The 27104-nt window shown below is 35.1% G+C and overlaps 1 protein-coding gene across 3 annotated transcripts in view; it reads left to right on the top strand.

Moving 5' to 3' along the window:
- CRPPA (CDP-L-ribitol pyrophosphorylase A) overlaps positions 1-27104 on the top strand; it is a 258141-nt gene that overhangs the window by 20494 nt on the left and 210543 nt on the right. For all 3 annotated transcript variants that reach the window (XR_011679497.1, XR_011679496.1, XM_071429116.1), the window contains exons 3-5: positions 3971-4120; positions 17904-18008; positions 25355-25400. Coding sequence is in view for 1 of the 3 variants with exons in the window: in XM_071429116.1 (XP_071285217.1) it covers positions 3971-4120; positions 17904-18008; positions 25355-25400 (301 nt within the window). In the remaining 2 variants the exon portion in view is untranslated. The remainder of the gene's footprint in view (positions 1-3970; positions 4121-17903; positions 18009-25354; positions 25401-27104) is intronic.

The raw sequence follows: 27104 nt of genomic DNA, 5'->3' as shown, positions 1-27104 counted from the left end.
CAGTATTTTCAGAGCTTGGTCACACATATTTGGATACTTTAACTGATTTATTTAACAAAATAGGCAAAAACAAGGAAAAGAAATGCATTTCCTGGACATGCCAAGGTTAGTGCTTGAATATGTTTGAAGTAGGGCAGCTTGAAGGCTGTAAAGTGGACATTTAAAGAAATTCACTTTAACTTTCTGTTAAGTATCCACTTCACATTCAGGACGGGCATGTGATGCATTTTCTGTATGATTTTGAAAGCAAACCTACTTGAGGTCTGGCTTAAAATTATTAGAAATTGGAAGACAAGTACTCTCAAGTAGGGAAATGTCAGTATAAGACCCAGACACTTGCTTTAGACTCACAGGATTTGTGTTTTGTGCTATGGTAATTCAAAGTGCAAAAAATATTTTTAGAACTACAGTGACATTAGCAAGTACTTATAATTTTAAATGAGGATAGGTTTTCTTTGTTTTCTTAATTTTTAAGTTCATGTCTGAACTCAAGTCCTTACCTGAAAGCCAGGCCAAATACTTGTGCATTCCTGACATAAAGAACAAGTAAATTCTTCTCAAATTAGAACAAATAAAATTCAAATACCCAAAACTCAGTATATACTCTCTTTTACTAATATGGAAATAATTTTTTGTTATTGATTTATAACTGCAAAAACCAACATGGCAATCCCCTGGAAAGATTAAAATGCTTGCTGTTGTAACTGAATAGATGTGGACTAGCTGAATGATTGTGTTCTTCACTTACACCCCACAATTGTCAGGGACAAAAGTCCCTTTAGCTACAATACTGCCTCATTGTAATATTGTCCCTACTGTGCCCTAATATTTAAGTTTCTGAATGAAAACTTAAAACACACATCTTAGCAAGTGTGTTCAAGCTCAGCTTTTGGGGTTTTGGACTGCAGCTCTTTATCATATGAAGGTTTTCTGAGCAGTTGAAACTTCTTGGCTTTACTAGATACCAGAGCTCTCCTTTCTGCTTGCAGTCATGGACAGAATTGTCCTTTTCTGGAGTAAAAGCTGAGGCTTTCTTTTAAATCAAATGACTGCTTATTGTCCTGTTTTTGCATACACAGAATTTCTCTCCTTTGTGTGATCAGAAGTCAGCCATGAATCTTATTCTTTGTATTAAATTTCATGTTTTCAATCAGTGTCAGGTACAGTTTGAGGGGACCTGCTGCAGAAAAAAAATCTTATTGTGCCCAACTTGTGATTCCCTATTGAAGTGGCAGGAAGAGAGGGGGAAAAACTCACCCTGCCACGCTGGACTCAGTTATGGGGTATTGTAAAATAAAACTCTAGTTGTTTAAAAATGCACTTGTTAAATGTTAAGTGCCATGAAGCTTTCAATTACTTAAGAAGTTAATTGCAGAGTTTAAAAAAAAATATTGCATTTGGATTTAGTAGAAATCAGGTCATTCTGAATTGTTTGGAAGAGCTAGGCCTCAGCAGAGCAGGAGTTGTGGTTCAGTATTGTCACAAAGATACCAATACAGATATTCATAATTTTTTATTGTGCAATAAACCAGATGGCAAGAAAACAATGTGTTTCAGAGTTCTTTTAAGAACATAATTCTGAGTATTCAATTTTATTTAGAATTGCAGTTTGGTTTTTTGTTCCTCAGAGTGCATGTTTCACTTGTGAGATTTGGTTACGCAAGTCACATTGTATTCTTCCATCCTGTTTTATGCTGAAAATGTAACATGACAGGATTGTTAAAAACTGTAATAAAATATTGGATCAGCCTAAGGAACCCTCTTTTGCTAAATGGCTTTCTGGAATGGTAACTGTTCCAGAAAAAAAAATTTCAAATATATAGCTAATTACAGAAAAACTGTGGGTAGCATGCTGCTCTCTCTCTTTTCCCATGACCTTGTAATTTTATAATTTTATGTGTATGTGTGTGTGTGACCAATTAAAATATGATGGCAGAGCAAAATAACATAGTCCAAATGCCCAGCAGCTGGGATATAGATGTAATAATCCATGTCCTTGAATCATAGGAAATAGAGAGGGGACAAGTTGCAGATAATTTAGTCTCTACTTCTGCTATGCACAGCTTTTGCTCTAAGTACATCTGTTAAATTTACACCTCATTTAATACACTGACATATTACTAAAATTATAGTGGTGTTTAGTTTTCTCAGTTTGTCTTTTCTATTACAGAAATAAAATTCATCCTGGCTAGGACAGAAAGGTGGCCTAGATGACTTCTTGAGATTCTTTACAGACAGTTCTAATGTGATTGCCTGCCTTTTACTGAACTTTCTGTACCACATTTTGTCTTTGGATGATAGTGTTTTGCTCCATGTAGCTTTTGTATTGGTATCTCTTTCCATGTATTAGAAAGGAAAAGTTATTTTCAGATTTTGAGAAAGTAGTTCAGATATTTCTCTTCTCACATGTATCTTTTGAATCTTGACTCTTCCTTTGCCCTGCCCTGGTTGGTTATGCATATCAGAACTCTTTGGGCATGAGAAATTGGTTCACATCTCTGTATTCATTCTGTAAAAAAATGAACTGAGAAACTGTAGTTTGGAGCTCATAAAGTGCTCTACATGCTAACTGCATTTGCCTTTGTTTTATTGTTTAGTAGTGTAAAAGGGGGAGGGAAGAGAACTTGTTCTTTCTCTTCTGAGGTTGCAAAAACTTTTATTTCTTTTTCTGCCATTTTATGGCATTTTACGATTATCTGAGGTCAGAAATCTTCTAAGAATGGACAGGACTTGTATTAGGGCAGGATTTGCCAACAGTGATAAGTAACATTGCTCATTTGTAGTAAGGGACCTATTTTTTTTCTGTGTCAAAATTCACTAAACCTCAGAAAATATGTGTCTGCAGTAAAGAGTGTCAGAATTCACCACTGGGAATGATTCTCTAGGCATACTCTTAAGATGTTGGATATATCCACATATCTTGAAACAGCATCAATTATTTTTTTTTATTAATCTTAAAAATTCATAATTAGCAGTATAGTGTGAAGATGCTGTTCTCAGTGTTTAGCATTGATGGAGAGCATCATGGAGCAGTGGTTAGCACTGATGGAGAGCATGCTTTTTTGCCCTCTGACTTGGTAAGCAGTGTTCTGCCATTGCATTCTTTTCTTCATTATTGTATGGACCACTCTTGTCCCAAGTGTCTTAGCTACATCCAAAGCAGGTGAGCATTTGATAAGTTAGTGATGAAGTGTGGGTAACTTTCTGCTATCAGAATGTCTAAAGCCACGTAGGAGAGTTCTGTTTCAGAGATGCCACAGATCTTTAATCCTATACATTGATGAAAAAATCAAAGGTATATGTTCAACTGGTTTCAAACCTAAGCAAACTAAAACTGAAATATAAGCATTTAAATATATGTTCTGCAGCACTGTGCTGCTGGATATTGAGTACTTTCAGATATATCTGCTTTGTTCCCTCTGATTTCACTGGGAAGTGTGGTTATCAGTATTTCACAGGATGAATTCAGCACAGAGGAACAAGCTCAATTTTCTGAAACTTTTCTTGCAGCTTAGTTCTGATCAATTCAGATCTGTTTAGATCAAGTTGAGATCTGTGAAAGCAATAGGTGTTGTGGATTGTCAAGACTTCTCAGCTGTGTCTGCTGCTGTTTGCTCTCTGAATAGGCCTAGACCTGTCCTCACGGAAACTGCCTACAGTGTATAGAGAAGAAAGTCTGAAAAATGAACATCTTAGATCTGTACTGTATTTGCAGTAGATGTTTATGAAGGGCTTATGATTTCTTTCTTTTTTTGGTAAATTGTCCCTTGAAGTGTTCTTATACAGTCTTCCATTGCTACATTAATCTTGAAAGTCTCATACAGAGTAAGTAGTACGACTTACAGATTATGAGAAATAGAAAAGACAAAGAAGGGAAAAAAATAATTTTCAAGCTTTTTTTTGACAAAAGCTTTGTGATATAAATTAATATTGAAAACATTTAGGCCTCTCATTGTGTTTTGTTCCACAGGCAGCCGGAGCAATTCGTCCTTTAGTTTCTACTGTTATTGCCTCTGCTGCTGATGGCTGCTTGGACCACTCACTGGATCGTGCCAGGTACAGAGCAAGTGAGATGCCTCAAGCTTTCTTGTTTGATATAATCTATGAAGCATACCAACAGGTAAGAGATTAAGGCTTTCTAAGACCTTTTTTCCATTTAATTCAGTTAAAAAAAGAAAAAGGTAACTTTATTTCTCTTCTTTCAAGAATAGAGCTTCAGAACCTATTTCAGATTACATCAAACTGTATGCTTATTACTTCTGAGTCTTTTAAGAAAGGCTTATCATGCTAATTTATTCAAATTTTTGATTAGTTAACTTTTAAATACAAGAGGGAGTGATAGGTCTAAATGGCTGGAAAGACATCATTGTGCATTAAATACTTAAATGAGTGGGTTTATGTCTTTCAAGTTAGGTGTCTGTATAAAGTATTGTTGACTGAGAGTATGGAAGGGTTTTGGATGCACAGTGTAATAATGACATTTTATAGTAATTTAGTGGGATACAGGCTGTTCTAAAATACTGAGGTAATATAACTTGCTACATCTAGGTAAATGTTCATTCTGTTTCTTGTTGCATGTGTATTATACATACTTTGATTAGTGGCTGAAAATAATGTTTACTTATCTCTGTTGTAATTTTTCATTTTTTCCTAATATATTGCTTTGAAATTAACTTTATTCAGGAAAATTAAAGTTGTGGGTAATGTATAAAACTCTGACTCTTTTGCCTTAATTTGCCCTGAAGACTGCTTTCATTTGCCCCACCCTGCATTCACAGTTTACTGGAAACATTCCAGCCTTTCGTCTCAGTACTGCTTCCTTTTCATTCATCACCTTGTGGAAATTGCCTGTCCAGGTATCTTCCAGACTGACTGGAAGCAGAGCATTTCTTCATTTGTCACTTGGAAGCAATTATTTTTCATGTTCATGCTGACAGTCATGCTTCCCATCAGTCTTTCAATTCTAAACAAGCCCAAGTTTCTGATACTCACTTTCAGAGAGTACAAAGCTTAGAAGTCACTAACAACAGAAAAATGTGAGGACAGGCAATGAAGAAGCTGTTACTTAATTGTTCAGTAATTGTTTTCCTTAGAAATGTTGGCACAAATTCTATGTCATACCCTTTATCCTTGATACTTGAAGATATTAAATGCTGAAGATGAAGGACTATCCAAAATGAAGAGCTACTCAAGTGATTGGACTGGCTTCAACCTTTTTGCTTCTGACAGGAGGCAGTGGGCTGTTCTTAGTATATGACACACAGCTGATACTTCTGAGATTCTACTTTGAATGTAGTGGGTATACTCATAAGAAATGTATCCTCTATGTGCATAAGAACACATCTCAAGAGACAACTGCTTCTGTTGGTTATACAACCCTTTTTGATGTGTGTATCTTTTTGCAAATTTCATGTTTATGTGCTGTTTCTTGCAACCACCTTCCCCCCCACCCCCAAACAACCCAGTGCTTTTTCTACCATGTTTGTTTATAATTTGCAAATACGGTAGAGCTGGCAAATACATAAAAACCTCTTGTCCTAAATGGCTCACTCAAAAGACAACTATATTTGCAGTTCCTACGCTCCTCTGAACAGAGCTTTTTTCTCACATATGCATTCCATCAGTCTTCTTTTTTGTATCCCTGGTCTTTCAAGAACAAGCCACCAAAGCTGTTAGAAGCAACCAAGGCTATGGTTTCTTGTCCCCAGTTTCCTTTGCTTTGGCTAAATTCTGGTCATTTTAATGCTCTGTGCCTGGACCCTTGGGAAGTATAACACTTTGCTAAAATCTCTCAACTCATATTGTTTCCTAATAATTTATGTTTCAATGGTGTCTAGCTCTCCAAGTCAAGGATTAAGACCCTATTGTTCTGGGAACTGTACAAACAAATAAAAAAAGACAGATAATCGTTGTCCTGAAAAACCTAGTCAAGCTACTGTAGGACAGATTTTTGTAGGAATGGATGCAGTTTATGATGCTTTCTAAATATTAAGATATCCATAATCAGTCCCCATAGCCTGGTGAAGGTAAGTACCATTGTACACATGAACAAAGAAGAGAAACTAATTTTGTTACTCCTGTTGCAAGTCATTCACAAAGCTGGGAATGGAATTCGTTTTGGCTGACTCTGCCTGGGATCATGATCCCATGCCTGTATATTTTATACAGTTGTGACCTTTATGCAACAACAGTGTGGGAAAAACAACAGTCAAACATGCATTCCTTGGAAAGAAACTGTCCATTTGAATTAGTGCTTTGAGTAACACAGGCTTTGCAGTTACACGGTAGGTAATGTGGAATAATGCTTTCAAACTCCATCTCTATTTAAGTGCACTGTCAGATGTGAGTAGGTAGGTTCAGGGTGTTGACTTCCAGATGTGTTTGTGAATGTAAGATCTCTAAATATATTTACCACAAGTTGCAAAATTTAGTTAAAGGTCAGTTACCTGACCCTTACAGGTTTGCTATCTGCAGTTTTTTGGCTCTTCTTCTCTGATAGCAATCTGGGAAGAGCAGTCTAGAGGTGCTTCTCCTTTTATAGCTGTTTTAAATTTATCTAAAACTAGAATGGAGTAAGGTATTAACACTATTAATATATGGAAAAATATATTCATAAGATCTTTACCAAATTAAGTAATTTCCTTAGAAAACATTTTCCATTTCTTGCTCAAATAAAAAAAGGATAGTAATGATTTGGGGAAAAATACATGACCTGTTGAATCTCCTCTAATTAGTTTTATGTACAAATATCAAAAGATTGATTTACACTAGTATCTTAAAATATATGTGTACTACAGGGAATCCCCTTCACGTTTGGCGCGAAAAATCCAGGACAGATTTTGAGGAATTCAGTCAGGTTGTTCACCTGCATTTCATTGTGATGCTTTTAAATTAGTTTTCAGTCTTACATCTTCCCTGTTGCCTAAAACAGTATTCCAAACAGATCTTTGTTCAGATATATATGACTTTCTGATTTAATTGTTATGATGTCAACTTCTGACTTCAAAACTATTAACTTTCAAATTTATACAATTTATAAGCTTTATAAAATTTATAAAAGTTACAAATTTTATTTGTACAATGTGTATCTGGCTCAGGGTGGACAAGTGACCAATGCAAACAACTGCAAGGGGAGAAAGAACTATATAGTGGTGTGGGTCTTGCAGGTGGGAGGCTTTATATTAGCCAGGGATTTTGCTTTAGGTAAAAGGATGTATTAATTTGTTAAGGGAATAAATGTGGTGTTGCATCACTACTCTTAGTTCTGCTATGTCCTAATGTGTGAGTTCTCTTTCCCTGCACAATGTAATGAACCACAGTAAACGGACAAATTAAAAAATTTAAAACCAAAAATGCAAATCTCTAATAACTAGTAAAACCTCTGGAAAAGTTGTAAAAAAATGGCAGAATCTATGATTTACTTCAATTCTGAACTATCTGGGGCAAAATCAGCCAATTGAACTCTTTAAAAATTGTTTTTATTTTTATGTTAATAACAAATTCCTAATCTTTAAAAATACTGTTTTCTTTTCTATTTTTATCAATCCTGGGAAAATCAGGAAAGTTTAAGTGTTAATTGAAAATCCATCCTTTCCAAAGATAGCAAATAAGGGATAGATTCCTTAGACCAGACTTGTTCATTTTTGCTTAAGGGACTTTCATGTTTCTGTTCCACTTCTTAATTTAAGTTGGAACAAATGTGGAGTATGATCCTGCAAGCCTGGGAGGAGGTGGGTGGGGGAAACGCTTCACTTACCAGAAGTCAAGTGTTCCCTGGAGCAGTACCTTTTCAAAGAATTAGAGTATCAGGAAGTCAGGTAGACTACCATTTTCCTTTAATCAGAGTAGGCTGAGACTGATTTTTGTAATACTTGTTTTTGACATATTGTGAAGTGCACAAAGATCTCAAAGGTTTTTTTGGTCTTTTACACAAAGCATCTTGTTGTGTCATGTCATGTGTTCTGTACAAAGTAATGCACCCACAGTACAAAAAGGCTGAAATACTCAAAGCATTGAACACTTGAAATATATCTGCTAAAGCAAGAAAGGTAACAGGAACATTTAAAAACATTTACCCTTTCATGATCTGGAAGAGAAATAACCAAAAATGGAAGCAGAAGAGGAGTGGGGTAGGTGGGGTAGGTGGGAGATTCTGACCAGCTTCTAGGTCAGATATGCAAACAAACAGCCCTGGTAAGATGATACAATTGTTAAGGAGTTGTCAGCATGAACGTGGGGAATACCAGAGTTGCTCACCAATGCCACCAGTCCAGGGAAGCCAAGAACCTTGTGAAAGGGAATAGCTACCAACAGCTGAAAAAAGAGCAGGATATGTTAGAATGCTATTCTGCAGGAATCCTTGATATGTGAGTGGTATGGCAAAGTCTGATCACTAATTCAAAATTAAGGGTTAGCTTTTTAAGAATCTTATAAAAAAATACACATTTTTGTTCTGCTGATCATTTATACATTATCTTACAATTTTCCTCAAGATCTGCTATACCTGTGGAAATTTATTGCAAGAATTACACACTTTCTGAGGAGGGTGGGGTGTTTGTATTACATATATAGTTAGTTTAATCATCTGTTGATAGTAGACCTTTTGCAGAGTGTGGACGTTTATATTTCGCTAATCAGAACAATGAAGCTGAAGTGAAAAAAAATAGGAACAGGAAGCAGGAATACTCGTTGAAGGAGAATGAGCTTCAACATGTTTAGAGACATTTCTCTGATTCATGTCTGTAAGCTCCTTACAGATATCCACACAGATCAGTGTGATCTTAGGCATTCTATCTAATCTGTGTAGAAAATATGTAGAGATTAGTATTTTTTGGGGTACACTGAATTAGTGTATCTGTTCATAGCCAACATTAACCACTCTTTGAATATCAAGGGATTACATTTACTTACGGCCCATTACAACATCTGCCTGCATAGGAGAGAACAGCTATATATAAACATAGTAATGACAAGATACAAAACAATAGTGTGTCAGAGAGAATTGTTCACATACTTTGATGCTGAATTCTGGGAGGCAGATGTTCTTCCACTGCCCAAAAAAATCATTGCAAGATGTCCATGGATCGGGTGGAGATGGGGATAAGAGATAGTCTGCGAACTGTCCAACCTGGTCATTAGTGGAAGAAAAGGAAATCCTTAAATGGTTCTCCTCTAAAAAACCCCTAGATATGTTCAGGGAAGAACAGTCTTGCCAGACTAAGAAAGGAAGTTGGCTATTGTTAGGGCCATTGTAAAAGTATTTGCTCAAAGTATTGTCTTTTCTGTATGTAAATAATAGGGAGTGTATTCCATGTGGATTTTGTAAACTTCTAAAGTACTTTTTGAAAGGGCACAACATTGCTGGCATTCTTTTTCAAACATGTGTGAAGCATTTTAGTATTCTCTGTAGCAGGGAAGTGGAGTCAGCTGTAGCAGTTTAGCAATATTTTGGCATAGGTCAGGCAAAGTCCTTCGAGGCAAAATGTCTAGACTGATTTGGGGATTTTCCTGTGGCTTCATTCTTTGTTAAAAACATCAATGTCTGTCAAATTATTATTGCTAGGAGCAAGAAGCGATTAGATGAACGGTAGTAGACAAATTGTTGACTAAAACCTTGGCAACTTTGGGAGAAAGGGTCAGATTCAGAAAAAGGACTGAAGGATAAAGATATAAGTGAGACAAAATTTGGGCATTTTATTCTAGTGCTGGAATCCTGAAAAAACCACTGCTCATCTACTTGCCAAGACTAAAGATATCTGAATCTTCAAGGCACCTCAACCTTTATTTTTAACATTCACCAAACACGAAACTTTGTGTATATCAAGGCATGTAAGTTGTCACCAAAGTTTACCAACTTAATATTTTATCTCCTGTAAGCATTCAGTTGGGGATCATTTTTCTCTCTGATTCTCTTCTGTCCTGATTTAGTGGTATGGGTCAGAGCTGTTCATTTTTGTGGTGTAAAAGTCTGAAAAAGAGATCACTATTCTTAGAAACATATGACAAATAGTGCATAGAATATATATGTTTTATTGTAAGTTGTACTGAGTTGTTTCTTGGCCTTTGTCTTTTTAAAAAAAGCATCAGGAATCTTTTATTAAGTGTATTGTGCTGTAAGGATGATAATTTATATTCAAAATTCATTCTTATTCAAATGGATTTTGCAGTTTCTGTATGCTCTGTGTGTGTGTGTGTAGGTCCACTTCCTTTTCCACATCCCCAGGCTCTGGTCACCCACTTTACTTTTGTAGTTTATGGTTATGTGTTCAGTCTTATAAATATACGCTATGTAACATCATTATTGTATTTGTCTAATTCTGCATTCTAGTTTGTGTCTATAGGTATTCTTCCTTTTCATTAAAGTTATTCTGAAGTACTGAATCAAGAAGTGATTTGTGAATTAGGCAAGAGCTGGCTAAACTAATAGTAATCTTGCAGTATGATTTGTATGAAGACAGTACTACAAACCAATGTTCTCTGTATGGAGTCTTAAAGGCAGGATTCTTCCATCTGCCTATATAACAGGTAATTACAGTTTTAGTGTAACTGCCTACTTGGTTGGTCCAAGTAAGCTAGTTGGTCCAAGTCAGCTGAATAGTTTTTTGAAATTCCTAGTCCTGGTTTTAATTATTGGTGTATTACTTGTATGAAGATGGCAAATATCTGTGACTTTTCCAATATACAATCCAAACATATGAAATAATCTAACAAAAGGAAGCCTTTCTGATTTTTCATAGGTCATTAGGATTTTAAATATAATGGTTTGACAAGGAAATCTGTGTACTACTAAATGTTGGAAGGTAATCTATTTCTTCTTACATGAGAAATTTCACTTTAACAACAGCACCCTTTCATTGTTGCGGTCCATTTCAGCTTTGATTTTATGACTTGTTTTAGTCACATTTAAAAAAAATCATTTATTTGGAACTTCAATAGAACCTGAGTTCTGTTCCATTTAATGCACACTGATAGCTGGTAATTTTTTTCTTGTTTTGATACAAAATTGCTATGGCACTAATTTTTTAATAAGGCAGTTTTGCAGAGGTTCTGCCTTTCCCTGTTCATTGTCAGGCTGATGCATGCAGACTTTAACTACAGTGCTGTCAACCTCACCTAAATGAATATCCTAATTTTTATATTCTGCAGGATGTAACTCTGAGATATTTTCCAAAGAGATATGCTATTCCATCTAGCATCTTTTTAACCTGACAGCTTTATCCTGAGGAGCAGGGAGGAAGAAATATTTTTTTCTTATCCTTAAAGCCTACCCAATTCTAAAGAATACTTTTCAGAGTAAATATGCTAAAAGAAATTTTGTTAGTAATGCTTTCTTTTATTCAAAAAGTGAAGCTAGATTGGTGGTCTGGAGAAAACTATGCTAGTTTAGATAGCTCTGTACTTGATTAGTTCTTTGGAACAATGGTAGAGCCAGGATATTGTCTGAATCCCCACCTTGCCCTAATTAAATTCTGCCACAAGAATGTTTGGAGAGATTCTAATGCCTTGCACAAGAAAAAAAAAAAGAGTTTTTGCTAATGGGATAATTACTTCCATTTTATGTCACTCCTCATCCTGTAGGATCTCAAAGAACTTTGCAAATTCACATATTAGCTCTTGGAACTATTTACTGCAGTGGTGCAAAGCTTCCACTCCATGGGTGAAATTTGGCATCTCTATGGCAGTGAAAAGACATTTTGTCTTCAGATATAATTTGGAAGGTGTATGTTAAGAAGACACAATGCAAATATTCAAGTTGGAAGTTAGATTGGATTATGAGAATACTGTTGTGTTACTGGCTTTACCCTGGTAAGTGTCCTGTATCCATGAGAATCACCTGTTTGGCACAGGCTCAGAAAATGCTGAATGCTGCTGAGTGGGGATCCTGGTACCCCATGTATGGGAGACCACCCACCTAAATTGACATCTGCTGCTTGTTGTGAGAGTAACAGAGAAGACAAGGTAGTGAAGCTAGAGGTTTTAATCTCTTGTTATTGACAGTTTGGTGTATTGAAAGGCAAGGAAAAGAACCATTTATAATCTTGCACAATTCAAGAGGTGATTTTTCTGAAGTAAATTGTTCCAAGTGCAGTCTTATCTGTTAAAAAAATTTAAAATTTAAAAATGCATTTTAGCTTGGCCTGAATTTGGCTCGCCTTTGCTTCCAGCCTTGATTAAATTATCTGTTGGTTTCTTAAATTTATAATGTGATGTATTTAGAAATCTCTTTATTGGGAGAATGTGAGCAATTACATCTTCAAATATTCTTAGAACAACCTAAATAATCTGTATTTTCTACATGAGGGCAAGATTTTTCTTGTCTTTGTCTTGTCCAAATAATTGTTTCCCAAGTATTTTTCCAATTTGCAAGATAATTTAAAAAGTGTAAACAATGAGTCCTAACACAGTGTTTTGACTACTACTCTTGTCACATAGATTATTGCCCTTTTCTTATTTCTTCATGTTGTAACTAAAATATGGGTGTATATATTTAGTGTACTTGGAAGCAGCATGAGTACCAAAATATTGCAATAGCAAACAGGAAGTGTTCAGGGGTTTAATGGCAGATTGCCAGGAAATCATGGCATGTGCAGGAAATGCAATTGCAGTTACTGCACTGAAAGATTTTGGGATATAGATACAGATCTGTATAAAAAAAGGCTTGCTTAATTCTGTTAGGGGGTAAATTTCTGTATCTTTGTTCTCCTCACTACTACTGCATCTGGATGCTTGTCACAGCAGTTTTAATAATTAACTACAATAAAAATAGTTGCAGAGATGAGATAATCTGGTTTGTGTTGATCTCAATGTTTCCTCATTCACGTTTCCTCCTTCTGTTTGCTGCTTCTGCTGTCTCTCATTTAGCTGTGGCATATTGATATAGGCAGAGCACTTTCTGCAAATCCACTGTTGGATTCAACAATTTTTGGTTTCAATGGTAATGAGCATGGCAAAAAAAATCTTTATAAAATATTATAAAAATAGGCCAATTCAGGTTCAGTGAGAGTTTGTGTCTACTTAACTCAGTAAAATGTTCCTGATGATGAATGTTCATGATGTATTCTGGCATTTCAGCAGTGGAAACTTGATTTGCCAGGATCTGGAAAAATCCTAAAGCTCTGCTATTGTTGATTAGTTATGCATTTTAAGGGCAAGTGTTCTGATATTGTTACTGAATGGATTTTCATGGGAGAATAAAATAGATACGCTGCTGAGAGTGGAAAAAGTGCTAAAGATTACACAGTCAGGGGTTAGGGAAGTGAAAATGCTGGCTCTACACAGGCTTTAAAGATACCTGTGTAAAGGAGCATATCTGAAAATTTTCTTTCAGTTCATGCATAAAAGAATATTGTTTTGTGTCATTATAAACTAAGGAATGATGAAAATATAAGAAAATAACAGTCCTGTATTGAACCTTTTTTTTATCTGTGCTGGTTCTGTTTTATGATTGCCAGTTCCCATATAAAGATACAGTAACTTAGTTCAAAGTATTGTATTTGAAACAAGTAAGCATATGGACTATTAGTAAACACCAGGGAGATAACCTCTTATTCTATGTTTATACCTTGCATTTTAGGAAGTAGTAGTATTTTTTAAAATGTTTTCAAACAAATTTGGGGGGAAGAGGAAGAAGACTTTGTGTAATGTTAAAATCTATATCTCATTCCACTTGTACCACTTTATTCAAACATCCACTCTTGGAAAACAAACAAAAAAAACTAACCACAAAAAAGTGTCCCCAAAACTACCTATTAGAATGCCTTGAATATTCAACAGTACAAAGCATTTTTAAGTAACATATTTCCTTCTGTGTCATTTAAAGAGCTAAACTATTATGTTTTCTTTCTTTTGTGCATATGTTTTGTGCCAATATTTCCAGCTGTTTCCATCATTTCAAATCTGTGGTCTGAAACTTAAACTATGTCTATTGTTTCACAAAACTGTGTGTGCATGTCAAGTTCAGTTAACTGTACACTGTCAAACTTATGTTAAAAAGGCTTTCAGTAATAAAGGGGCTTTAGAAAGGGTAAGAGTTTTAAACAGATTTTTGTGCTGTTAGTTGAATCTAGATGTACACTGAATTATATACAGAAGACTTAGAATGAGAATGGTTGTGTACCTGGGTCAGTAAGAATTTTCTTCAGAAATATTCTGGATATTCTGATTCTACTTTCTTGTAGAATCATAGAATATCCTGAGTTGGAAGGGACCATAAGGATCACTGAATCCAACTCCTGGCCCTGCAGAGGACATCCCCAGTAGTCCCACCACCTAAGAGCATTGTCAAAATGTTTCTTGAACTCTGCCAGGCTTGGTGCTGGATGCTCCTTGAGGAGCCTGCTCCTTCCCTCTGGAGGAAGAACCACTTCCTAGTATCCAACCTAAAGCTGCACTGATGCAGCTTCAGGCCCTTCCCTCGGGTCTTGTCACTGATCACCACTGAGAAGGGATCAGTGCCTGCCCCTCTGCTTCTTCATATAAGGAAGTTGTAACTGCAATGAGATCTCCCTTCAGTCTCCTCTTCTCCAGGCTGAACAGACCAAGCGACCTCAGCCCCTCCTCATATGGCTTCCCCTCAAGGCCCTTCAGCATCTTTGTTGCCCTCCTTTGGACACTTTTTCATAGTTTAGTGTCTTTTTTATATTGAGGTGCCCTAACACTGCCCCCAGCACTCGAGGTGAGGCCACCCCAGTGCAGAGCAGAGCAGAGCAGGACAATCCCTGCCCTTGACTGGCTGGTGATGCTGTGCCTGATGCAGGACTTTTTTTATAGGTGCTCTCTAATAATGCTTAATTTGTTAACTGAATTTCTTAGGGCAATATAGAAGCTTTTGAATTCTGCACTTTAAATATGGATTTAAAATTTCACATATGAAGATGTTTAGCATAAGATGGCATATAAACAGCTGGCCTTGTGCTGCTACTTCATTTCATTGTTCTCCTCTGACATCACTGTATCAGACTTGGAGAACAGTACACTGACAATATGTTTAGGTTGAAACAATTACAGATAATTAGAGTGGTAAATGTCATGATATACAAGTGTTAGTGAAATATGTTTTTAATTATTACTTTGCTTTGTGTCATATTTCATCCCTTGAAGCAAGCAATATGCTCAAGATGCCTTAGCCCATTTATGGAACTTCTCCACTCCCTACTAATTATCTGTGATTAATACTTTGCTAAAAAGTTGGAATTGCTTAGTTTTGTCCTAGTTGCATTAATTACCCATATATTTAAAAATGTTATATTTCAAGTAAATTCTTTCACAGCTGAATTTATTTCTGAAATTTTCTCTTCCATTCTGAAGCAAAAATAAAAATGCAGGTTTTTTTTTTTAATCTGTATGTTGTTCACATTGGTGGAAATTTTTTTGTGTTCTACCAGAAAATTTTGCTTTTAAAAAAAAATGAAAGAAGGAAACATTTTGGTAATAAATATTTGGAATTGAAAGTTACTAGGCCATTTCTGATTTTACTGGCATGTTATCTCTTCTTTACTTAAGGGATCACTGCATTTTTATGTATTTTGGAGATAGCGTTCCCCCTTCCTTTGTCTTCTTTATTGACCTTTTTTGTATCCTGTTTATTTAAATTTCTGCTTAATATAAAATTTTTCCGAAGTGTTTTTTTGAAATTCTTTCCTTTTTAAGTTACTCTATGTTCTTGTGTCCATTTTGTTTTGTAACTCAAGCTAAAAAACTGTAAAGAGCGATAACATTTAAAGTACCTTTCTAAGTTGGCTGGCAAACTAAAATGTCAGAATTCACTGATTTAAATAATATAAAAGTGATAGTTATGTTTTTTTCTAGGATGTCTGTGTGTATGAGTATTGCAATTCAGATATGTAATGCCAATGAATTTCTTGAATTTCACTGATACGTTACAAAACAAGAATAGAAACTAAAAATTTTCTTCATCTGTTTTAATAAACTTCTTCAGGAAGTTAATAGAATGACAGGTTGTATTGCAGTACTCTTTTGGTTCTTTAATCCACTGAAATTTTTACATGCTTGACAATTTTGATTTCTAGAATCCTGGAGGGGACTGGAAACTACTGAGCACAGTATCTTTGAAGCATGAATTTGTAGACACGTGGTTAAATTTGACATGGTGAAATTGTTTGTAAAGGAAAGGTTATGTATTGCAGAGCTAATTGTCATTCTTTAAGGACTTCACTGGCAACTTGTTTGAGGTTGATTGAGGTGATAACAACCTAAGTGCATTAATGTTTCACAGAAGCTTTTACTGAAGACTCTTGAAGGAAATTTAAAGATTTGAGACCGTGTAGATTATTTGTTAGAAGATAATAAACAAGGTCAAGTGCATGACCAGTTTTCCTTGCAGTAAAGCACCACTGGAATTTCATGATGGTGTGTACTGAGACTTCTGCAGTTATTTTGTTCATAAACAATTTGAAACAGGAAGTGGAGGTGTGCATTTTTTTTCTTCATAGTAGTGATGAGGGCTAACTGAGAAGGTTTGTAGAAGGATATTATGGTAAAATTCATAGTTAAGTGTAGATAAATGGAGGGCAAAAGGGATGGTCAAAGTTTTAAAGTAGTTTCCACACATGAAATGACTGAATAGATATTGATCTCTTTATCTGTGGAAAGATGTGAGATGTGGTGGAATATTTTGAAGAGTTGAGAAGGTGGTTTTTCTGTCAGAATAACAGAGCGTGTGATGAAAAGAGTGATGAATGAGATACTCCCTGCTGCAGTTGCTAAAAAATACTGCTATTCAAAAAATAATTGGGTAAATTTAGTTTTCCTGTAATTCACTGAGTGCTGTTAAGGCAGTTGCTTCTGGTTCAGTGTGTCCCTCAGGGACTTTTTATTATAGGGATTTCTGAAGTCAGAATAATAGCTTTATATGAGGCAAAGGGAGCATTCTGGGAAAGTAAGAACATATTAATGCCTTGTTCATTATTACTTATTGTTGACAATTCACTCTGAAATAGAGACTGGACAGTGGGCTAGCCAGCCTGTGATCTCAAATACCTCCTTTTTTTTTAAATAAAAGATGTTATCTTTAGTTACCCTTGTTACATGGAATTTGTGTTTCTGGAAGGACTGCTAATTTAGCAATATGAAAATAGAGTAGAACTTCCTTATTCATCTTGAGGTAGTCCTGACTGATAAGCTCCCAGTTCCTGCTTTTTCACCTGTGTTTTGGCTCAGGATATTCTTCTCCCTACTCAGTTTTTCCTTAATGAGGTTCTTATAATCAGTATCAATAGGAAGCCAAACTGCTTGGGAAGGGTGTGTCAAGAGAATAATACCTTTTTTTGGTGTGGTTTGGTGTTGTTTTTTTTTTTTTTTTTTTTTTAAATCAGTAAGGCTCATGTAGCAGCATGGGACTGCTGTTTTCTGTGCAGATAACTGGAGAAAAAGATAGAGGGAATCACATAAGGAATATGGAGGTTCTTAGTTACTACCATCCCTTTTTTGATGCTGCAAAAACCAAAACAGCACTTGAAGAGTCATGTTTCTACATCTATTTAATTATTCCTGTGCTCTAAAGGTTTGTCACTGGAAGGTCAGTGGTGTCTATTAGTGAGGCCTCTCTCAACTCCAGCAAGAATTTTTTTATACGTGTAACTTCTCATTCATTTATTTAACAACGTAAAGGTTTAGCAAGGTACTTGCAGCACCTAACTGAATAAATCTGTGCTTATCAAGTGTTTATTTACTTCTGTAGGACTTTGCTGAATAGCCACAATTTGGCATAAGCTTCTTGGAACAGTTTTATTTCTGATCCATGCTGAACCTATGTGCCTAATACAGATGTATTACTGTGGATAGGACTGTTGAGATGTAAGGTTTCATTAATGAAAGAAAATGTGTTATTGCTTAGAAGTATCTAAGACTAATTTAGTATATTTTTTTCTTTTTAATTACTACAGTGTACAGACTATGACCTGGATTATGGAACTGAATGTTTGCATCTGGCTCTGAAATACTGTAAAACAAATGCCAAACTTGTTGAAGGAACAGCTGACCTCTGGAAGGTAAAGACAATAATAATATCTAGTTATATATATATATATATATATATATATATATATATATATATATATATATATGATTTAAAATTAATAAAATTTGCATATTACCATAAAAATTCAGATGTGTTTTCAATTGTAATTTAGGCTTTTATATTTCATTTTTCAGAATTGGTTTTTTCTTGGCTCTTTTTAGAGCTCATTATTGTAGAGAGACTTGGACAGGTGTTACTTGAGATAATCAATGAAGACAGCATTTTCCTGTAAACAGGAAAAACATCTTGGTATTTGAATGACCTGAGAATCTGTAAATCTGTAATCTCCAAAACTAAGAATTTTCTTTCATGATATGAGCTTTTTCATGCTATTTCTATATCTTTTGTCTATTTTCCTCCACTTTTCCTGTGAGGACATCACTTTTTTTTTCTCATGGCAAAGATCTGGCTATCAACAATTTTATTTTTAGAGTGGCTCATTACATTCAGTAACGCTGTAATATTTAAGACTTCTTCAAATAATCTTTTACATATATTTAAGCATCATTTACCTTGTCTGGTAATCCGGTAGGTTCCTGGTGAGTGACAGAGCAGCTGTGTGTAGAGATGCCAAAGCATATGTCCCTTCTACTTCAAAGTATTGCATATCATTGATGTGGATGGTGGGACATTATTCATTTTTAGTAGCTGTTGCATCAAGCAGTTTTAAAGTTTTTTATATTTTATTTATTTTATTCATTACCACATTGAAGGAGCTGGAAGCATGTCAAATCACTGCATCTGTCTTTAACAGTGAATTTCCTCCAGTGAGACATTATTTCTAATAGTATAACCATAAATCTTCAAATCTTTCATAAAAAAGAAAGGCAATTTCCTGAATCTGCAGTGCAAGTTTCCTGTGCAATTCAACAGCAAAATTTACTTGCATTGGTTGCATACAGAACTTCTTTTGATATCTTGTTGGGGATATATAGTCGTTCTGAAACAGCATATGGTCTGTTTTCCTATTTAGTCTTCTGAGGGACAGATTATGTCATGCATATTTACATTACACAATTTTTTGGATGGTTTCATCTTCTGCATTGCAAAGCATGCTACTTATGTGAAAGGCAGCAAAATACACCACTAATGCTCATTTAGCTCATTAGAGTGTTCATCTGGTTCTTTGTTATCTGTAGATACTACTGGTTTCCAGCTGATAAATGTAGCTTAGAATGACAGAATAATTTAAAGTCTGAATGAAATAGATAGATGTCATCGAGTCCTACACCTTGCTGAAAGTGGGACCAGGGTAGTTATATTAGGCAGTGCAGGGCCTTGTCCAGCTAAGTTTTGAATATCTCCAAGAAGGGAGATTTCACAGGCTCTCTGGGGAAGACAATTCTAAAGAGTATCACCTTGTATGGGGACTTTTTTCATAATATTTCATCAACATTTCCCTCCATCCCTCTTGCACTGGGAAAGAAAGAAAGGCCAACAGAAAGCTCTGCAAGAAAAGTCCAATTTATTCTTCACTATGGCCATTAATTAACCCTCCCTGCCTTCCATCTCCTGTAATTTGGGCTTAATAAGCTAAGTTCTCTCACACCATCTTAGCTGCCCTCTACTGGCTTCCTCCTGTTCCTCTGTGTGTTGTACTGGGGAGCCCAAAGCTAAAAGCAGTACTCTGGAGTGTTCTCTGAAGGGCCAAATAAGGGGAATAATCCCCATATTACTTGTAATAAGTACTACTTCTGTACTGATACAGCCCTGTTGGATTCCTTTTCTCCACTGCTCCCCACTGCTGACTCATGCTCAGCTTGTCCAGAAGCTCCTTCTCTCTAAAGCTGTTTTCTGTATTTCAGCATCAGCATGGACTGCTGCTGCCCAGGGTAGTTCTGTCCCAGATGCAGAATTCTGTGTTTATGTTTGTTATAGACCACAAAGTTTCTCTTGGCTCCTTTCTCCAGGCTTTCAGGATCCTTCAAAGTTACTGTTGGATCCTTGAGCATATTGAATGGATACTTGTTCATTTGTTATCATCTACTAGTTTTCTGAGGGTATTTCCCCTTTCTCAGGTTGTTAATAAAGATATTTGTATTGTCCCCAGTATCAGGCCCCAAAGAATAGCACTAGTAACCAGTCCCCAGTTTCATTTGGACTTGAACTTGTGCACATCTCTGTTATAAAAGGGACTTGTTGAAGTGTCAGTGTCACCTCCAACACTGTTTATGAAAAAGTTAAACATCCTGATGCTGTAAACTTTATAGCATGTGGGATCCATTGCAGTAGCACTGGACTTTAAAGAGGCCTATAAACATTTGGAAAATGATAACATGTGGGAAGGGAAGTCCTCTCCCTATGCAGGAAAGAGCAGCAGAGACATTGTGTGATAAACTGACTGCAACCCCCATTTCCCATCCCCATGTGTCACTGGAGGGGAGGAGGTGGGGAAAATTGGGAGTAAATTTGAGCCTGGGAAAAAGGGAGGGGTGATGTGAAGAAGTTTTAATATTTGGTTTTATTTCTCATTATCCTACTCTGATTTGATTGGTAATAAATTAAACTAAATTAAACTAATTTCCCTGAGTTGAGTCTGGTTTGTGTGATCTCTCCCTGCCAGTATCTTGACCCATGAGCCTTTTGTTATATTTTCTCTCCCCTATCGACTTGAAGAGGGGAATGACAGAGCAGTTTTGGTGGGTACCTGGTATCCACCCAAAGTCAACCCAGCACAGTCTCAGTGTTGACAGTGTTGTGCAGTGTGACAGTAGCAAGAGCACCCATTTATGTGCAGGCACTGTGCTGCAGGCAGTGCAGAGCAGTGAATATTTCACATGAACACAAAGATGCTGGTGCCAGGCCATTGAAGTACCTTCTCACATCCTGTGCCCTAATTTTGTAGCTAAAACTTGTTGATGTCTTCTGTGGCATGTAAAGACATTAAAAGTGGAAGGCATAAAAATGACAGTCTGTAAAATATTACATTTTTTCTGCAGGAAATACTCATTTGAGTTTAGAGCCTACAGAGCAGAACAGCTCCTTCTTGAATAGCATCTGGTGTTGGTCACTCTGTACTGAGGTGTTTGGCAGGTGACCTAGAGCAGTACCACTAAAGAACAGTCATGCTTGGTCTGCAGTTTCATAAAAGGCAGAAGACTACAATTTCCTCAATGGTACTTGCTTAAAAAATGATTTGGAACTATTGTTGTTACTAATCAGCACTCAGAAACACAATTTTATTTCCTTAGCTGTCATAATACTGTAATTTGTAATATATTGTTATTATTTTCTGATAGGTTTTTAAAGCTGAGCTAAATGAAATTTCATATGCCAAAGACTGATATTCTCTCATTGGCTCCAGTCTTATATTTTCAACACAAGGCAAGGAAATGTTCTATCCAGATAAATAAGAACTGAAATAAATAATCATTGTTCATTTGAGGTTTCAGAGGATGCATAGCAGAAGGACTGCAGTCAATTAACAGTTTGAGTATTAAAAACCAGTTTCATCCTATGTGGACCATGAATTTTTAAAGAGCAGATCAGATATTTGTAAAAATTCAGTTTATTCATGAGGTGCACAACCTGCATAACATTAAATGACTCAAAGGTGTGGAAAATTGTGTGTGTTTATATATTATCTTCTTGAATTAATGTTAATTATTCTACCTGAGCATTTGTACATTAGGAAGATTAACATTTCAAAGTCATTGTTGGAGCTAAAGCAGAAGATAGGTTTTTTTTATTTTCTGGGAACAAATTACAAAATTAAAATAATTTTTTGTAGTGAAAACAACCAAGTAATTAAAATTACTTCAGTGTTATAAATATTCATAAGTTCTATTTTAAAGATAGTTATTATATAGCTAATTATAAGATACTTGGGATCAGGATGGCAAAAAAAAAAAAGAAACATCAAGTCTCTATCAACACCACATTTTCAGTTTCTCTGTGTTTGATACCTTGGAAGTAAAATTACTTTAAATATTCTAAATAGTCTAAAAATTAACTAACAGAATGTGTTTGTTGTACTCTAATGTGTGTGTGTGTGTGTGGATTGTAGATAAAAAATTCAGTATAATAACACTTTTTAAAAATTGAGACAGATTTATAGACAATGTTGACAGAGTGAAAATTCCTCACTATTTTTAAAAAACAACAGATTATTTTCTAATCCTACTAAACTATCTCATACAAAGGAGCTCTGTACAATGTTGTAGTATAAGAGGGAAAAACTTCATTTAACTGAAATGCAGTACATTTGTGTGTGTGTGTGTGATCATAACCTTGTATTTATTGTGTAAAGAGTTGTATTTTTGCATTTAATGTACATTTTTGTAAGTCTGAACCATCCATCAAAATAAATCAGTTTGAAGAAGAATTTTAAACATCATATGGAAGTAATTTTGGGGAATAATTTCTAAACAACATCTTCCTAGGTAGTGAAAACTAGTAGTCTGACAAATAACAAAAAAAGGCACACAGAAAAACAAACTCCTCTGCTGATTTTTGAGACTTTATTAAAGTACAGTAGACTGTTAATTATACAGAAAATAGAGATATTTAATAAGTAAGACTGTTCTGCCTTTGCTTTAAGCTGGTCATGTTTTCATATTTTGTGAATGTGAGGTATTTGTGTTGAGTTTTAATATTTGGCCTAGTGATATGCTGGATTGCAGCAATAATATTCTGAAAATCTTGGATCACTGTATGTTCAAGAGGACAAAATGAAAATTAATATTTTCACATGAAAAATGAGAATTTGAGTAATTAGGAGCCTGTGAGTTTGATATTGATCAACAGAACAAAAGGGTGCACTGCTACAGGCAAAACTTGATCAATAAAGAGTCATGGGATTAAAGTAATTAATGTCAGCCAACATGGAATTTATTTATTTTGTGAAATTGACTTCAAGACTTTATTACAAGACTGTAATCTTGGCTGATAAAGATGGTAGTGCTGATACAACTTACAACTGGCAGAAGTTTGACTTGTTACTACATGACGTCTTAATTAAAAATAGGATGACTGTAATTGTACTAGTCCTTATTAAATAGATGAAAAATTAGATAATTGATATATTTTGAAAGATAATTCTCACCAGTTTCTGCAGAAACTGTTATTGTCTCTAAGGTATTTAACAGTTGTCTGATAAAATTTGCAGACAAAGATTTAAGGATCTGTCAATAAAAATATAATTGATGAGAAGTAACCTATTTATAAGGATTACTTAGAAAACATTTTCAACAAAGAGTATGCTTTTCATTGCAGCTAAATATAAAGAACTGTTGTTAAAAACAAATGAAGTATAAGTCATATTTACTGAATTGTTCTTGGAAGGCAGTGACTTTAAATGTGGTATAGGCGTCCCAGAGGATAGGAAGGTTATACTGTGTGTGGGCAAGATACTGTATGTCAGAGAAACAAAAAAATGAAATTAGAAAAGAGATGTTCAAGTATTACAAGTGCATCTAGAATGCTATGGAGAAATATGGGCTCAAGCTCTGTGCAACTGTCATAAATAGGGAACATTTATGGAATTGAATTTAACATCTTAGTCAAATTGAAAGAGGTGTAGAGAAATTCTCTCTCCTTGACTGGTAAGGGATGGTTGCAGATGGTGTCTGGAAGAGTTTTTCTGTGAACTCTGCAATTTTCACGAAACTTACAGGAGCTTGTATCTGAAATTATTTTATAGGATTAAAGATTTGGAAAGAATTACAAATGAAGCATGTAATATGGTGTTTGTTGATTTATTTGTCTAGAAAACAAACCGTTTACTGATATCTGTCTCAGAATTTCAGAAGAGATTTTTAAAGGTTTATTCTTAAGTTTTTATTCTCCTGTGTTGTTTTCTTGAAGACTGCACCTATCACTTTTTTAGATCAGACTGTTTAAAAATATTTTTGCACCTCAAAGAGACTAAATGTTAGGGTGTGAGACCATTTCTAACAGACTTTAGTCTTGTTTTTTGATAGGTTTTGAGATTATAATCTGATTCACTTTACTGAAAGTTCAGTATAAAGGCCCTGTAGAATCTGGTGTATAGAAACTTTGCAGCAAAGTCAGTCACTCAGTTGCTCACTCTACCCTTAAATCTAATTTCAAGATATTGATTCTTCCCAACAGTAAGTAGTAATGTACATGTCTGTATATAAAGTCAGACTCCAAAGATTTATCAGGGTAGATGATTTCTCTGGCTCCTCCTCCTCCAGGACAAACTGTAGGGAAGTAAGTTAGTTTTTCATTTTAAAAGAATATAATGCACTGGGGAAATCATGAGATGTTATTAATCTGTGTCTGACTATAGAGCTTAATTTATGAGATTGAAAGGAAAGTGGTTACAAGAATCCTTATGTTAAAAATCAAGTAATCACTTGGAGACTAAGATGCTGCTACTGTTAGTGGTGTCCTGCTGAAAGATTTACCTTGCAGCACTAAAGCTTTTGGAATCCTGTTCAGTTCATTTCAAAAAGAAAGAAAAAAATTTATTCAGACTCAAGAGAAAAGAAAAATTCAGAAAGTCCAGTAAAATTTTATCTAGCATAAAATGAATTTATGGTAAAAACAAATACAAATATTTAATACTCGTGTCAGTTCAAGTCACTGCTTGTCATTGTGAAGACATTGCTAGCAAAGACTGCTAATGTCCTGGGTAGATGCTGACTTTAATTCTCTATTATTTTATTTGCAAAGCCTATTATTGTGACTGTCAGCCATCATGAGGGTATAAAGACAGTTATGAAGGGTGTTTTTGCAAGTACCAAGTAAATATTCAGCATCTTATTGTTCATCTAACTTGATCTGATTAATGTCTTCAAGAAGAATTTGATGTTTATCAATTCTCTGAAAGCTCACACTGTTTACTTGTAGTCTCACTGACTCCCACTGGTTAATTGGACTCTCATTAACAGTAATGGTATTGCACTACTGAAAGATTGCACCTATGTTAGTAAAAGCAATAACAAGGTTTCTCCCTGGCTGTCAATGTTCCCAAGTCCTGTTAAAAATTTGTTCCCAAGTCCTGTTAAAAATTAATCTATTTGCAGTAAAATTAGAGTAGAATGGATGTGTAAAAAAATAGATGCATTATCATGTTTTCATGATTTTTTGAAGGATTGAAAATACTTTTAGATTTCAAATGAGTTCTAAGCAGATCTAAGTGTTTGGGAAAAGGGTTTTCTCGAGTCTCCAGTAGTTTTTGCAACCTCTGTTCTCATAAATTGCTAGTGATATTTTACCAAAATTAAGAAATTGACAATATCACTTGTTTATGGTGTTTAAAATGTAAAGAATTGCCTTCAGGACATTGTTTTATTGGTTTTACATTCCTTCCTGCTGTGTTAAATCTAATGAGGCTTGTCTGTCCTTTAGGTGACCTACAAGTGGGATCTGTATGCAGCTGAATCAATCATTAAGGGTACGTGTTTGTCCTTGTGACTGTCAGTTTGCATATTCCTGATTCTAATTAGGAATTTTGTATGTGATAGTTTGAAATGTCTTTAAGAAAAGTTATATGATGGATAAAATGTGCTTAGGCAAGTTGTTTTAGCTTGTTTACTGATATCTTTCTATTAGGCATATTTATCTTTATTTACTTCTCTCAGAATACAGAACCTTATAAAAAGCTGTGTATATTACAGTCGAATAGAGATTAATTTTGAAGGGCCTTGTAAGGAATAAGCAATTTTTTTTCTTTCATTTGCAGGTCAATTCTGAATATGTTTAGTCTTTCTATTCTACATAGTACAGTGAAAATTAAATATTAACTCTTTAGGGCTCTTCACTGTTTTACATACAGGCAGTTGTTGCCTAAATTGATATAGCAGTTATGTGATATTGAGGTATTTCATTAATTTATAAATATTTTGTTGAACAGTTTGTTAACCTTTTTTTTTTTCCCTGATGGCAGTGGTTTCATACCAGTTTAACATTAAGACTGGATTTAGCCTTTATCTAGGTGGACTCACTCTAAAAACAATGTAGGAAAGAAGAATTCTCAAATACTGTATAATGAGATAGTTATTGTAAACTGATAGGCAGTGATTCAGGAGACCTTTGTCAGATTCCTTGTTGAGAACTGAGGGATAAAACCCCAGAAACTGATGAAGAGAAAGGGACTTCTCTTTGGATTAAAATTTCCTTTCCAGATAAATATTTAAGGAAATCAGGGGAAAACCTGTGTGCTATTGAGGTCACAGAGAGTGACTGGCTAGTTGTTCAGTCTTGTTATTACAGTGGGCAAATATTTCATATTACATGCATTATTACAACTACTTAACTGAATTTTTCAGGCACAAATCAAAAAGATAGAAGTGGAAAGCCTGAAAATTTCTGGTTCTGACAAGCAATGGGTTCCAGTAAAGATGGAGCCAGACTCTTCCTCGGTGATCAAAAAATTACAAACTTCGAACAAAACTAACCTTTATCCAAATGAATTTCCATGCTCCTGTGTATACAAGGGCTTCAGTAATGTCATAGGTCTTTAAAGGAGATTCGTTGTTGCATTAGTTTTTTATATATATATATATATATATATATATATATACACACGAATATAGACACATACACACACACACACACACACACACACACACACACACACACACATATATATGTCATGTTATCAGCTTTCTTATTACTTAAAGCCAGTATAATCTTTTTCAGCTATTGCTTATAATAAAAAGCTTGTGTAGTTTAAAGTAAAAATGAAGACCTTCATGGTAGTCAATCAGGCTAATCCCTTTACTTATCTAATGTCCCTTTGCTGTGGCAGCATGCAATATATCTGCTTCAGTTACCACAGTAGTCTTATTATGGTGGTCTCTATGACAATCTGTACTTTAAGATTGTTGAAGTTTAGATTTGCTTCTTGCTGCATTGAATGAGTTCAGGAAGCAGAAGCTGTCCGTGTTCTTTGCTCGTTATGCAAGTAGTATAATGAATCCTTCATAGCAAATTAGGACACTGCATAATAGAGTTATCTTACATCATTAATTATCTTTAATGGGGTTTTGAATTGGCACTGTTAGTCCTCCAAGACAGCAATTTGAAAGTTGTACCTTATCTATTTTGTGCCCTTCAAAAGGCTTAAAATCTCAGACCTCCTGGTGACTATAGCATG

Source organism: Agelaius tricolor, unplaced genomic scaffold (genome assembly GCF_023055355.1).
Source record: "Agelaius tricolor isolate 1412-34295 unplaced genomic scaffold, bAgeTri1.0.p SCAF_6, whole genome shotgun sequence".
NCBI classification, from domain to species: Eukaryota; Metazoa; Chordata; class Aves; order Passeriformes; family Icteridae; genus Agelaius; species Agelaius tricolor.
This window is presented reverse-complemented; position numbering and strand designations above follow the sequence as displayed.